Source organism: Ornithorhynchus anatinus, chromosome 15, assembly GCF_004115215.2.
Source record: "Ornithorhynchus anatinus isolate Pmale09 chromosome 15, mOrnAna1.pri.v4, whole genome shotgun sequence".
In the NCBI taxonomy this organism is placed as follows: Eukaryota; Metazoa; Chordata; class Mammalia; order Monotremata; family Ornithorhynchidae; genus Ornithorhynchus; species Ornithorhynchus anatinus.
The window spans coordinates 26,093,041-26,106,549 of record NC_041742.1 but is presented as its reverse complement, the minus strand read 5'-3'; the positions used below and the strand labels follow the sequence as shown (position 1 = coordinate 26,106,549).

Here is a 13,509-nt window from a genome sequence, read left to right as displayed (position 1 = left end):
GTTTTCTGTGGAGCCCCGTGCGGCTGAATCTCCCCGGAGCCAGTAATTTGTGGGGTAGATCAAAAACCCTTCCAACTCCTCTGCTGCTCAACAGCGCAGATACAAAAGCAGCTTCCTTTCAGCCAGACAAAAGAGAGATTTGCAAGTGGAGGGTTTTTGGATCTCTAGTCTGTGCATTGGCAAGAAATTCTTTGTTTGGGGCTGATGGAGACAAAGGTTGCCCCGAGAGCTCCTTCATATTCCCATCCAGAGACGTCTCGCCTCCCTCGGGATGGGCTGGTTATTTTTGTTATTCTTTTTTTTAAAGGTCTAGGTTAAGGGCTTATTACGTTTCGAAGGCCGTTCTCGAAGGCCGTTCTAAGCGCCGGGGTCGATTCCGGTCCATCAGGTGGGACCCGGTCCCCGTCCCCCCTGGGGCCGGCGGTCAAGTAGGAGGGAGACCGGGGATGGAATCCGCATTTTACGGTAGAGGAAACTGAGGCAGGGAGGAGTGGATCGGCCTGCCCGAGGTCACCCAGCTGGCAGGCGGAGGAGCCGGAATTAGAACCCTGGGCCTGGCTCTGTCCGCCGCCGATCCACAGTGTGTCCTTGGGGAAGCCCCTCCGCTTCTCTGGGCCTCGATGTCCTCGTCCGTAGAACGGGGATCGAGACCGGACCGCGTCCAACCCCATTTGCTCGTCTCCACGCCGGCGCCTGGCACATAGTAAGCGCCTAACGGGCGCCACGAACCGTTAATCATCCTTCACCGGGCTGGCAACAACCTTTTCTCCTTTGTGTCTTTTCCTTTCAGGGTGTGCTTCAGGATGAAACGCCAGAGGCATCTAAGCAGTAGCGGCAGTTCAGACAATGAGAGTGAGTATAGCGCGGGGCCTTCTAGCCCGTCTTCCATCGGCCCCGTTCGGGTTTCCCTCCGGGGTTGCGACTGCAAACTGTCGGACGGCTTTCGAATTCTTTTCTACAAAAGAAGAAGCCCGTTTCTGGCGGCCTGCGTCTGACCCTCGCCGATCAAGACGTTTGGAAATTCCGTCAGAGGGTGGAAATGGGGGACCCCCATGGTTTCCAGGGCCGGTCTGTTGAGATTTCCTCCGTGAGGTGATCTCCCCTCTTACGCCGTCCAGTCGTCTCCGACCCGCGACGACCCCAAGGACGCGTCCCTCCCCGAACGCCCGACCTCCGGCTGCGGCCGGTCCGCAGCGGATCCGCCGAGTTCACTCGGGAAAAACGGGAAGGGGCCGACCCGAGTCCCGGCCCTCGCCCTTCTCCCGTCCCGCCGCTGCACGACTCGGGGGAGTTTAGACCGGTTTCCCGCTCTCTAGCCAACCTCCGAGTCGGGAACGGCCCTCCCTCCCGTAGCCGATGCCGGTAGTGGCCCGGAAACCGTCCGCGCGCCGTCCTGAGAGGGGACGGCCATCTCCAGAACCTGCTAAAATCAAAGAGAAGTTTTTTTGGTTCTGTTCCTTTTTAGAATGGGCCTCAACGTTTCAGTTCCGGGTTAGTCGCCGAGTCTGTAGGGCCCAGAGAAGTTCCCTCTGGATAGGCAGGATTTCTCTTCAGGATCAGAAGGGCCCTTCGGCCATCTCGGTCTCTTGGAGGGATTCGGCGGCCAGTACTGTAAACGCCGAGGCTTTAAAATGCTCCACCAGCTTCCACGTGACGTATTTTCGGATTAAAAGAGCCAGGAAGCAGAATTTTACCCGTCGGGAAACCGCCGGGCGTTCGGTTCTCCCTTCTCATCGCCTCCCTCGGCCCCTCTGCTCCTGGAGCCAGTTGGTCACGTGCGGAGGAGGAAAGCCCAAAGCGTGACTTCCCTTTCGGGCTCAGTAATCCAGTAGGTAATAATAATAATGACGTTAAGCGCCTACTATGTGCCGAGCACTCTCCCGAGCCCTGGGCTAAGATGCCGGTTAAGCGGGTTGTCCCACGCGGGGCTCGCGGTCTTAATCCCCACTGACAGATGAGGGAATTGAGGCCCAGAGAAGTTAAGCGGCTCGCCCAAGGTCACGCGGCAGACAGATGGCGGAGTCAGGATTAGAACCCACGTCCTCTGACCCCCCCCCAAGCCCGGGCTCTTGCCAGCAGGTCTTTGGCTAATTCCGTTCTCCTCTGTTGTGAGGATCTTGTAATTTGGTGATACTCGTTAAGCGCTTAATTTGTGCCAGGAGCTATACTGAGCGCTGACAGTCTTCTTGTAGCAGCATGGCTTAGCGGATCGAGCCCGGGAGTCGGGAGGTCGCGGGTTCTAATCCCGGCCCGGCCACTTGTCTGCCGCGTGACCTCGGGCGAGCCGCTTAACTTCGGGCCTCAGCGACCCCATCCGGAAACCGGGGATGGAGACGGTGAGCCCCACGTGGGACGTGGACCGCGTCCACCCCAGCGCTCGGTACAGTGCCCGGCACATAGTAAGCGCTCCCTAAATACCGTCATCGTTATTATTCTTCTTTTCGGTGAGGTTTAATCCTTCTCCCGGGGGCTTTGAGATCGTTCGGCGTTCTTGCAGGTGTGACAGCGTTTTGGGAAAAATGGGTCGTAAGTGCCGCTTGTGATAATTTGTCTTTTTGTTTTTCCTCAGGTCCTTCTACTTCTTTTTCCTCCTGCTTGAAATACAGGAGCAAGTCCAAAACGGCAGGCAGCGAACCGAAGAAACCCGCCGAGGTGAGATGGTTTCTTCACGCTGGATTCTCCAGCGGGTCTTTCTCAGCGGCCCAAAGCTCGTTTGCGACTGACTCCTATGGCGCTCTCCGGTGTTCCGCCCGGCCTGGACTCAGAAGGACCTGGGTTCTAATCCCGGCTCTGCTGCCTGCTGGCCGACCTGGGGCGAGGCACCTCACTGCCCTGGGCCTCAGTTTCCTCTTCTGTCAAATGGAGATGAAGACGGAGAGCCCCGTGTGGGCCGGGGACACGGATCGCGTCCTACCCCGTTAGCTTGTATCTACCCCGGCGCTTAGAACAGTGCCTGGCACGTAGTAAGCGTTTGACAAATACCGTGAATATGTATATCATTTATCAAATTCGTCATTGTCGTATTCATTGAGCCCTTGCTGCGTGCAGAGCACTGTTCTAGGCGCTTGGGCGAGTCCAATACAACAATAAACAGATACCTTCCCTGCCCGCAACGAGCTTACATTCTAGAGGGGCAGACGGGCATTAATACACATAAATGAATTACAGATAGATCATATCCTCTCATCATATCATAAACCCTTTCGTATCATAAGAATGTAATTTTATTATATGTCAAATGCATATACAGTCACCTAGTAAGCGCCTAACAGGCACCATCATTTTGTTTCTCCTCTGAGCCTCGGTTCCCTCATCTGAAAAATGGGGATTTAAGAATGTGAGCCCCGAGGGGGACGCGACCGTTTCCGTTGGCTCGGATCGCCCCCGGCGCTCAGTACGGTGCCTGACACGGAGTAAGGGCTGAATAAGCCATCAGAAAAAGAAGATTAAAAAAAGGGGAAGTTTAATGACTTGCCCAAGGTCACCCCGCAAGCAGTTGGCAGAGGTGGGATTAGAACCCGGGGTCCCCCGCCTCCCGGGCCCGTGCTCTTTCCCCTCGGCCCCGCCGCTCGCCCCGGAGGTGGGTAGAAGGCGAAATCCTACTTGCGACGGGGGAGGTTTGAACGGTCCGGGTCAGGCCGGGAAACCCTCTCGGATCGAAACTGGATTTCTCCCGGAGGTGCGCTTGACGTCCCCCGGCGGCTTTTCCCGTCGAGCGCTCCAGCCGGGGTCCCGGGGCCTCCCGAACGACTTTTCCGCCTCCCGTAACGGTCGGATACCTTCTTCGGAGAAAGTCTGCGAGCGCTGACTCAAAACGAGAGCGCCCCGGGAGAGCAGTGACAAGAAACCCGGGCTGCCTCGGAGTTAAACGAACAAAAGCGGCGCGACCTAGTGAAAAGAGCCCGGGCCCGAGCGTCGGGAGGAACCGGGTTCTCATCCCGGGTCGGCCACTTGCCTGCCGGGTGACTTCGGGCCGGTCCCCTCACCTCTCCGGGCCTCAGTTTCCTCAGCCAGGAAATGGGGATTCGATTCCTGTTCTGCCCCCGAGATCGGCCCCCGCCCCAGCGCTTAGCGCCGCACCACAGGAAGGTGTGGATCTCTTCGCCTCTTCGATCATCTGGTCACCCGGTTTCAGTCCGCAGCCCTGCGGCTAACGGATGACGGATGACGACGGTTTCGGATAAGCGCTTACTCTGCGTCAAGCACCGTTCCGGACTCCGGGGTGGAGAGAGGCTAACCGGGACGGAAGCGGTCCCTGTCCCAGTCTTCAGCCCCGTTTTCCAGATGAGGGAACTGAGGCCCAGAGAAGCCGGGCGACCTGGCCGAGCTCACGCAGCGGGCCCGTGGCGGAGCCGGGATTAGAACCCGCGTCCCAAGCCGGACGACGTGGGAGGAGAAAATGGGAAAACCCCGTCAGATAGACCTCACGTAACTGCCGTCTGGGCCACGGAGCAGCGGCCGGAACCGGGGACCGGGAGGCAGAGGGTCCCGGTTTCTAATCCCGGCTCCTCCGCCTGTCCGCCGTGTGGCCTCGGGCAAGTCGCTTCTCCGGGCCTCAGTCCCCTCATCTGTCAAATGGGGCCGGAGACCCGTAGCCCCACACGGGACGGGGACCGTGTCCGACCCCCTCGGTTTGTCTCCCCCGTCCCCGGCGCTCAGTACGGCCTCGGAGGCGCTTAGCGGGTGCCAGAGTTAGCGTTATTATGATGCCGATGACTCCTCCGTGCCTCGGTGTGCTCACCCCAGGTGTTCCGGAAGGATCTCATCAGCGCCATGAAGCTGCCCGACTCGCACCACGTCAATCCCGAGGAATATTACCTCTTTGCGGATACCTGGAAGGAAGAATGGGAAAAGGGAGTTCAGGTTCCTTCCTGCCCAGCCTCCATCCCGCAGCCTTCTCTCAGGTATTTACACGCGCCGCCCCCTCGACCGATGCCTCCCATCCCGGCTCCGCCGCTTGCCTGTCGGGTGACCCTGGCCGAGTCACTTCACTTCTCTTTGCCCCCGGTTGCCCCGTCTGTGATATGGGGGTGAAGACTTTCAGTCCCGCGGGGGTCGGGCTGGGTCCAGTCCGACGATTATCCCGGCGCTTAGAGCAGTGCCTGGCACATAGTTCGCGCTCAACGAATATCATAGTTGTCATTATTATTACTAGTCGTAGTAATAATAATAATAATAAATGCCGTCCACGCGTTCTCTCTGTCAACCACATATGCCCAACGTATTTCACAGGGAATGTGCCTATTTATTGTTCTGTTATCCTCTCCCGAACGCTTAGTACAGTGCTCTGCACGGAGTGTACTCATTAAAGGCCTGGGAGTCAGTAAGACCCGGGTTCCGATCTTAGCTCCGCGTGCGACCTTGGGCGAATCACTTCGCTTCTCCGGGCCTCGGTTTCCTCCCCTGTAAAATGGGGGTGAAGACTGTGAGCCCCATGTGGGACACGGACCGCGTCGGTCCCGACGATCCCCTGTCGACCGTGGCGCTCAGGACAGTGCCTGGCACATAGTAAGCTCTCTGTGGGCAGGGAACGGGCCTCTTTACAGCTCCGTCGGACTCTCCCGAGGGCTTAGTACAGTGCTGTGCGCGCAGTCGGCGCTCAATCAGTACGATTGAATGAACGAATGATTAACAGATACCATTTTTTAAAAAAGCCCGTAAAACAAAACAGAGAGTTGAGCTTCTTGCCCGAGAGCCCCAAATCGTGTTTTCCGAAAACGTGCTCTGTTTCAAAGCTGTTTTAGGTCTTAAAAGTAAAAAGCGTTACAAAATGCCTAATAACAAGTTGTTAAATTCTGGACTTTTCCAATTAGGCTCACTTAGGCTCCAACAGGACATTATTAATAATAATAATAATAATAATAATAATGGTCTTTGTTAAGCACTTACTCTGTGCCAAGCACCGTTCTAAACACTGGGGGGGGGATACGAGGTAACCGGGTCGTCCCACCTGGGGCTCACAGACTTCATCCCCATTTTCCAGATGAGGTCACTGAGGCCCAGAGAAGTGAAGCGACTCGCCCAAAATCCCACAGCCGATCAGCGCGGAGACGGGATTAGAACCCACGACCTCCGACGCCCAAGCCCGGGCTCCTGTCACCGAGCCACGCTCCTTCTCTGATCCGGTCTTAGCTTGATTTCTTTTCCACCACCGGTTCCCATCCCCGATGCACACTCCCAGAGAAGACCGAAAAAAGAATTCCTTGTCCCCGAGCACAGCTAATCGCTTCTTAAAAAAAAGGCTCCCCCGGTCTGCTCCGAACCTCCGGGCCTCCCAAACCGCATTAAGGGACGTTGTTTTTCTTTCCGTAAATCAAGCAAGGGGACCGTCGAGCCCTCTCGGCTCTCCCGGAAAATAGCGGCTCCGTTATTTTCCAAGGAAACTAAAGGCTTTTGAATCGACGACCTCCCCGTCGGCTCCCGCGCTCGCGGCTTTTCGAAAGGGCCGAGTCGGGGCCGAGCTGGGTTTCTATAGGAACCGAAGCCTTCTCCCCCCCCATCTTCTCCCATTCGGGAAGACAAAAGGCGGGTGAGGCAGGAGAGCGGAGGATCCCGAAAGACCGTGGCCGGAACGGCCGGGGAGCAGAGCTCAGAAAATGAGGTTTCTGACGCGGTTCTCCCCGCAAGGTTTCGGCCTCGGAGGACGGGGGAGAGGAAGAGAGGTGGTTCGGCTCTGCCGCGGGAGGCGATTTTTCATCAATGTCCAAGTTGCTCTTCAGCCAGAGGGCTGAAGGTTCGGAAGTTTCATTTCGAGAGATGTTTCTTATAATAAGGGCACCACTTGGGATTTATGAGTCTCTAACCTAGCGTTGCCCGAGAGAGGATTTTTTTTTTTCCCGTTTTCTTCCTCGCGCTCCGCGACCGTGCAGCGCTTTGGGAAACACGGCGCGTCGGATCCGGGCAAAACGGGTCGGAGGCGGTCCCCGTGGGGGCCGCCGGTCTCGGTTTCCCAGATGAGGGAACCGAGGCCCAGAGGAGGTCGTTCGATTGCGTTTATCGAGCGCTCACCGAGAAGCGCGGTGACTCTCCCCGGGTCACCCGGCGGACGAGCGGAATAGACCCCCCCCCCCCCGGGCCTTCCGACGCCCGGGCTCCGGGCCGCTCCGCCTCGCTGCCCCTCCCCCCGGGCGCTTAGTATGGTGTCCTGCCCCGGGTCCCCCCCGCGTCGACACCCGCCCGGCCTCCTCTAAGTCTCACCGCTGCTGTCTGTCGACGGTCTTTAGGGTGGTAGCCGAAAAGGTGAAGGAAGTACTGTACATTCGCCCCCGGAAGTACATTCACTGCTCCAGCCAGGAGCCCACGGAGCCCGGCTACATCAACATCCTGGAACTGGCCAAGTCCGTCTGCCGCTACGACCTCGACGACATGGACATCTTCTGGCTCCAGGAGCTCAACGAGGAACTCGGCGAGATGGGTGGGTACGGGCGGGTCGGTCGACCGCCCGCCGTGCGCGGGGCACCGGGCCGGGAAGCCCAGCCGCCGGGCGAGGGGACGGGCTTCGCCGTCGGCGAGGGAGACCCCGCCATCTCGGCCGCTTACCGATTCCTCCGACCCTCCCCTCCCGCCTCGCGTCCGCCCCGGCGCTCGGCGGGGCGCCCGGCGCGTAGTGAGCGCGCAGTCGTCGCCACGGTCGTTACGAGGGGTAGGAGTATTGGCGAGGGAGACGGGCACGGCGGGGAAGGAAAGGGGGAAATGACATTTCTTCATCATCGTCCTATTAATACTATGTGCCGGGCGCCGTTCTTAGCTCTGGGGTAGATAATAACGATAATAGTTGTGGAATCGGCTAAGCGCTTTCGGCGTTCAGTCAGTCGTATTTATGGAGCGCTTACTGTGTGCAGGGCACTGTGCCGAGCGCTTGGGAAGGACAAATCGGCAACGGGTGGAGACGATCCCTACCCAACAACGGGCTCGCAGTTGTGTCAAGAGCCGTACTAAGCGCCCAAGTGGATGCAGGATAATCGGGTTAATGATACTAATGACAGTTGAGCAGGGTGGCTCAGTGGAAAGTGCACGGGTTTTGGAGTCGGGGGGGTCGGGGGTTCGAATCCCGGCTCTGCCACTTGTCAGCTGTGTGACTGTGGGCGAGTCACTTCACTTCTCTGGGCCTCAGTGACCTCATCTGTAAAATGGGGATTAAGACTGGGAGCCCCACGTGGGACGACCTGATTCCCCCGTGTCTACCCCAGCGCTTAGAACAGTGCTCTGCACAGAGTAAGCGCTTAACAAATACAAATACCAACCAATCAAAATGTGGGGTTTCTTAAGCGCTTACTGTGTGTCAGACGGTCCACTAAGCACCAGGATGGTATAAGGTTAGTAATGATAAAAACGATTAATAACCGTTCGTTATATTGGTATAGCGACCTCTCCCAAACGCTTAGTACAGTCCTCTGCACACTGAAGGCTCTCGATAACGACGCCCGACGGACTGGTTTTCGTTAAGCGTCTGCTCCGTGCCGAGCACTGTACCGAGCACCGGGGTGGATCCGAGCAAATCGGGTCCCCCGGGGGGCCGGTGGCCCAGGTAGGCGGGAGAGCGGGTTTTGAATCCCCGTTTTGCCCAGGAGGGAACGGAGGCCCCGAGGAGTGAAGCGACCCTCCCGAGGTCGCCCAGCAGCCGAGCGGCGGAGCGGGGATCGGAACGCGGGTCCTCCGCCGCCCGGGCTCTCCCCGCTAGGCCGCGCGGTTCCTCGAGCCTCGGGTGCGAGGTTAAGTCTCATCCCGACTCCTCCGCATCCTTTCGGTCCTATTTATTGAGCGCCGGCCGTGCGCAGAGCCCCGTACCCTCCCTCCCGAAGCCGAGACCGGTAGAGGGCCGGAAACTCTCCACGTGCCGTCTTGGGAGGGCAGACGGAGGGCTGGGTCCCCTCATCCCACTTCCCCCCTTCTTCCAAGCCCTACTGAGGGCTCACCTCCTCCGGGAGGCCCTCCCAGACCCAGCCCCCCTTTTCCCAAGTTCCCCCCGCCCCACGGCGGTGGCGTCTCCGTGCACGTTCCTGTCATCCTGTTTATTTCTGTTCCCGGCTGTTGACTCGTCGCGACGTTTACGTGTCTCCCTCATTCTGTTCATTTATATCGACGCTCCCGATGTTAGTTCACCCGTTTTGCCGTCCTTCTAGACTGTGGGCCCGGCGTGGGCAGGGATTGTCCCTCTCCGTCGCCGGACTCTACGTCCCAAGCGTTCGGTCCGGCGCCCGGAGGAAGTCGGTCCGCCCTAGAGAGGTCTCCCTCCCCGTCTCTCCGTCCAGGATGCGGGCCGGTGGACGAGAACGCCATGGAGAAGACGGTGGAAGTGCTGGAGCGGCAGTGCCACGAGAACACGAACCACGCCATCGAGACGGAAGAAGGGCTGGGCATAGAGTACGACGAGGACGTCATCTGCGACGTCTGCCGCTCTCCCGACAGCGAGGACGGCAACGACATGGTGTTCTGCGACAAGTGTAACATCTGCGTCCACCAGGTGAGCCGACCGAGACCCCCGCGCCCGGCGGGATTCACGGGCCCGGGCGCCGGGACGGACGCCGTCCCCGGCCCGCCTGGGGCTCACGGTCTTGCACCCCGTTTTAAGGACGAGGGGACTGAGGCCCGGGGAGGTGAAGCGACCCGCCCGAGGTCGCCCGGCAGACGAGAGGCGGAGCTGGGATTAGAACCCGGGACCCTCCGGCTTCCAGGCCCGGGCTCTCCCCCCTACGCCCTGCTGCTTCCCTAAAATAAATCAGTGTTTTCCCAAGTTGGTTTCGCCCAGTGCTTTGCCCCGGGCCGGCGTTCCAAAACCTGCTGAAATCTTCCTCCTCCCTAATAATAATAAGGACATTTGTTAGGCGCTCACTATGTGCCAAGCACCGTTCCGACCGCTAGGGTTGATACCGGGTCATCAGGTTGTCCCACGTCGGGGCTCACGGTCTTCATCCCCATTCTACGGGTGAGTTAACGGAGGCTCAGGGAGGTTAAGTGACCAGGCCCGAGTCACACGACTGATAAGCGACGGAGGGGGGATTCGAACCCGCGACCTCCGACTCCCCAGCCCGGGCCCTTCCCGCCGGACCGAGCCGCTTCTCAGTTAGCGAACGTCCACCGGAATCGATCCCCGTCTGTCAGCTTCTCGTTTACCCACCCGTCATTTCTGTTCACGCTCGGACGCTGTTGACCGAACGCGATTTCCCTCCGAAGCCTGGATCCTTTAGCTGGGGAAGCCTAGCGGAAAGACCCCGGGCCCGGGAGCCAAGGGACCCGGGTTCTAATCCCGGCTCCGCCGCTTGTCTGCCGTGTGACCTCGGGTGAGTCACCTCGGCCTCTCCGGGCCTCGGTTCCCTCATCTGGAGGACGGGGAGGAAGACCGCGACCCCCGGGCGGGACAGGGACTGCGCATTTTTCTTTTTCGGTCGTATCTATTAAGCGCCCACCGTGGGCCGAGCACCGTTTGAAGCAGCCTGTGTCTCCCCCAGCACTCAGTACAGTCCCCGGCACACAGTAAGCGCTTAACAAGCACCGTTCAGAAAAAAAAAAATTATCAGGACGCAGAGCAAGGGCTAGCTGCGTCTAGTACGAGTTCAGGAAGCACTCAGTACAGTGCTCCGCACACAGCAGGCGCTCAATAAATAGGACTGAGCGAATGAATGCGGTTTCAGCTTTAGGGTAGAGCGCCCCCCGGCGGGTGAACGAGGTTATCGATTTTTTTGAGCGAGCGCTCTCTTTTTCAGCATTTTTAGAGTAAAATTTCCTCCTTCGGTAATAATAACTGCGGGATTCGTTAAGCGCCGACCACGTGCCAGGCACTGTGCCGAGCGGTGGAGCAGATACAAGGAAAGCAGGTCGGGCACGGCCGAGCTACGCAGCTTCATCGGCACCCCCGGGGCCACGCTAAAGACCTTCCTTGTAGGCGATCCAACGGCCCGGTGAGGTTATTTGTCGCGTCTGCCCGGATGTGCTCCAATAATAATAAAAAACAATCATAACTGGGGTATCCGTCAGGCGCTTTCAACGCGCCAGGCACTGTACCGAGCGCTGGGATGGATACGAGAGAGTCTGGCGGGGTTATTTGTTGCGCCTGCCTCGAAGTGTTCCCCGATAATAAAAATAAGAATCGCGATCGTGGTGTTTGTTAAGCGCTTACGACGAGTCAGGGACCGTACTAAGCGATGGGACAGATCGGGCGAATACTCCCCTCCCCGCCAAGACTGTGAATTAACCGTGGGCCGGTATAGTCGTGCTGTCCGCTCCCAAGCGCTCTGCGCACGGTAAGCGCTCGATAAATCCCACCGAACGAACGAATCAGGTTGGACCCGGTCCCTGTCCCCCATCGGGGCCCTGCAGTCTTGTTCCCGTTGCATCGATGAGGTGCCTGAGGGCCGGAGAAGTGAAATGACCTGCCCGGGGTCACGCAGCAGGTGAGACCGGGTAAGAAGCGGCGTCGCCTAGCGAGTAGAGCCCGGGCCTGGGAGGCAGAAGGACCTGGGTTCGGATTCCGGCTCCGTCACTTGTCTCTCTCCCCCTCTAGACCGTCGGCTTGTTGTGGGCAGGGAAGATGTCCGGGACATTGTTCTGTTTTCCTCTCCCGAGCGTTCAGTACAGTGCTCCGCGCCCAGTGAGCGCTCCCTAAATACGATCGACCGACTGCCCGATTGCGTGACCTCGGGCGAGTCGCTGCGCTCCTCCGGGCCTCAGTTCCCTCATCCGTAAAGTGCGGATGAGCACCGTGTGGAAGACGCGGACCGTGGCCGGCCTGATCGGAACGGTGCTCGGCACGTAGTGAGCGCCTAACAGACACCGTCACCGCGATCGTTACTGTTTACCGCCTTGTATTTACCTGAGCGCTCGGTACGGTGTCCGGCCCGTAAGAGGCGCCTGACGGGAACCACGAGGCTCCGCCGCTTGTCAGCTGTGTGCCTCCGGGCGAGTCACCCAACTCCTCCGTGCCTCGGTTTCCTCGTCTGTAAAATGGGCGCTAAGACCGGGAGCCCCACGTGGGACAACCCGATCACTCCGTGTCCTCCCCGGCGCATAGTGAGCGCTTAACGGGCGCCACTGTCGTCATTTTATTATTATTCTGACTTCGGTTAAAATGGAGGTGAAGACCGCGAGCCCCATGTGGGACGGGGCCTCGATCCCACCCGACTGGCCGGCGTCTACCCCGGCGCCTAGCGCGGTGCCCGGCACCTAGCCAGCCTTTAGCGGGGACCGTAAAAAAGCCCGGCGAGGTAGGAGGCGCCGGACCGACGCAGTGACCCGATGAATCGATTCTGTTCCGAGGCGTGTTACGGCATCCTCAAGGTCCCCGAAGGCAGCTGGCTGTGTCGCACCTGCGTCCTGGGCGTTCATCCTCAGTGTCTCCTGTGCCCGAAGAGGGGCGGGGCCATGAAGGCCACCAGGACGGGCACCAAGTGGGCGCACGTCAGCTGCGCCCTCTGGATCCCCGAGGTGAGCGTTCTGGCGCCTTCCGGAAGGCCTTTCCCCGCCCCGACTCCACCCGAGTGCCGCCTCCTTCCATCCTCCCCTCACGGGAGGCCTCCCCTCCTCTCCCAGTCGCCCCCCCGCGTGGCCGTCTGCTTGTCCTCTTTCGGGGTCCGTCTCCTCCCAACCCCCTCGTGGACTGTGAGCCCCTTGTTGGGTAGGGGTTGTCTCTCTCCGGTGCCCGGTTGTGCTCCCGAGCGCTTAGCACAGTGCTCTGCACGCAGTAGGCGCTCGGGAAATACGATCGAATGAGGGAATGAGTGAGTGGCGGCCCCTTCCAGTCTCCCCTCACCGAAGGCCGCCGCCCCTCCGTGTCGCCCCCCCCCCCCGGTGGTGAGCGTCGTCTCCTTCCATTCTCCCCTCACGGAAGCCCCCCCCCCCAGTGTCGCCCCCCGGTGGTGAGCGCCGTCCCCTTCCATTCTCCCCTCGCCGAAGGCCTCCCCTCCTCTGCGTGTCGCCCCCCCGGTGGTGCGCGTCGTCTCCCTCCATTCGCCCCTCACGGTAGGCCTCCCTTCCCCCAAAGTGTCGCCCCCTGGTGGTGAGCGTCGTCTCCTTCCATTCTCCCCTCGCGGAAGGCCTCTCCCCCTCCCCCCCAGCGTCGCCCCCTGGTGGTGAGCGTCGTTTCGTTCCATTCTCCCCTCACGGTAGGCCTCTCCCCCCTTCAGCGTCGCCCCCTAGAGGTGAGCGTCGTCTCCTTCCATTCTTCCCTCACGGAAGGCCTCCCCCCCTCCTTGTGTCGCCCCCTGGTGGTGAGCGTCGTGTCCTTCCAATCGCCCCTCACGGTAGGCCTCCCTCCCCTCCATAGCGTCGCCCCCCTGGTGGTGAGCGTCGTCTCCTTCCATTCTCCCCTCGCGGTAGGCCTCTCCCCCCCCACAGTGTCGCCCCCTAGTGGTGAGCGTCGTTTCCTTCCATTCTCCCCTCACGGTGGGCCTCTCCCCCGCCCCCCCCCCCGCAGTGTCGCCCCCTAGAGGTGAGCGTTGTTTTCTTCCATTCTCCCCTCACGGAAGGCCTCCCCTCCTCCGTGTGTTGCCCCCTTGTGTTGAGCGTCGTCTCCTT

The 13,509-nt window shown here is 59.7% G+C and overlaps 1 protein-coding gene across 1 annotated transcript in view; it reads left to right on the top strand.

The window, feature by feature from the left end:
• Nucleotides 1-13,509, top strand: part of JADE3 (jade family PHD finger 3) — a 34,160-nt gene that overhangs the window by 11,352 nt on the left and 9,299 nt on the right. The window contains exons 2-7 of the mRNA XM_003431415.5: nucleotides 791-852; nucleotides 2,570-2,652; nucleotides 4,747-4,904; nucleotides 7,224-7,414; nucleotides 9,252-9,463; nucleotides 12,253-12,420. Of these exons, the coding sequence (XP_003431463.3) occupies nucleotides 791-852; nucleotides 2,570-2,652; nucleotides 4,747-4,904; nucleotides 7,224-7,414; nucleotides 9,252-9,463; nucleotides 12,253-12,420 (874 nt within the window). The remainder of the gene's footprint in view (nucleotides 1-790; nucleotides 853-2,569; nucleotides 2,653-4,746; nucleotides 4,905-7,223; nucleotides 7,415-9,251; nucleotides 9,464-12,252; nucleotides 12,421-13,509) is intronic.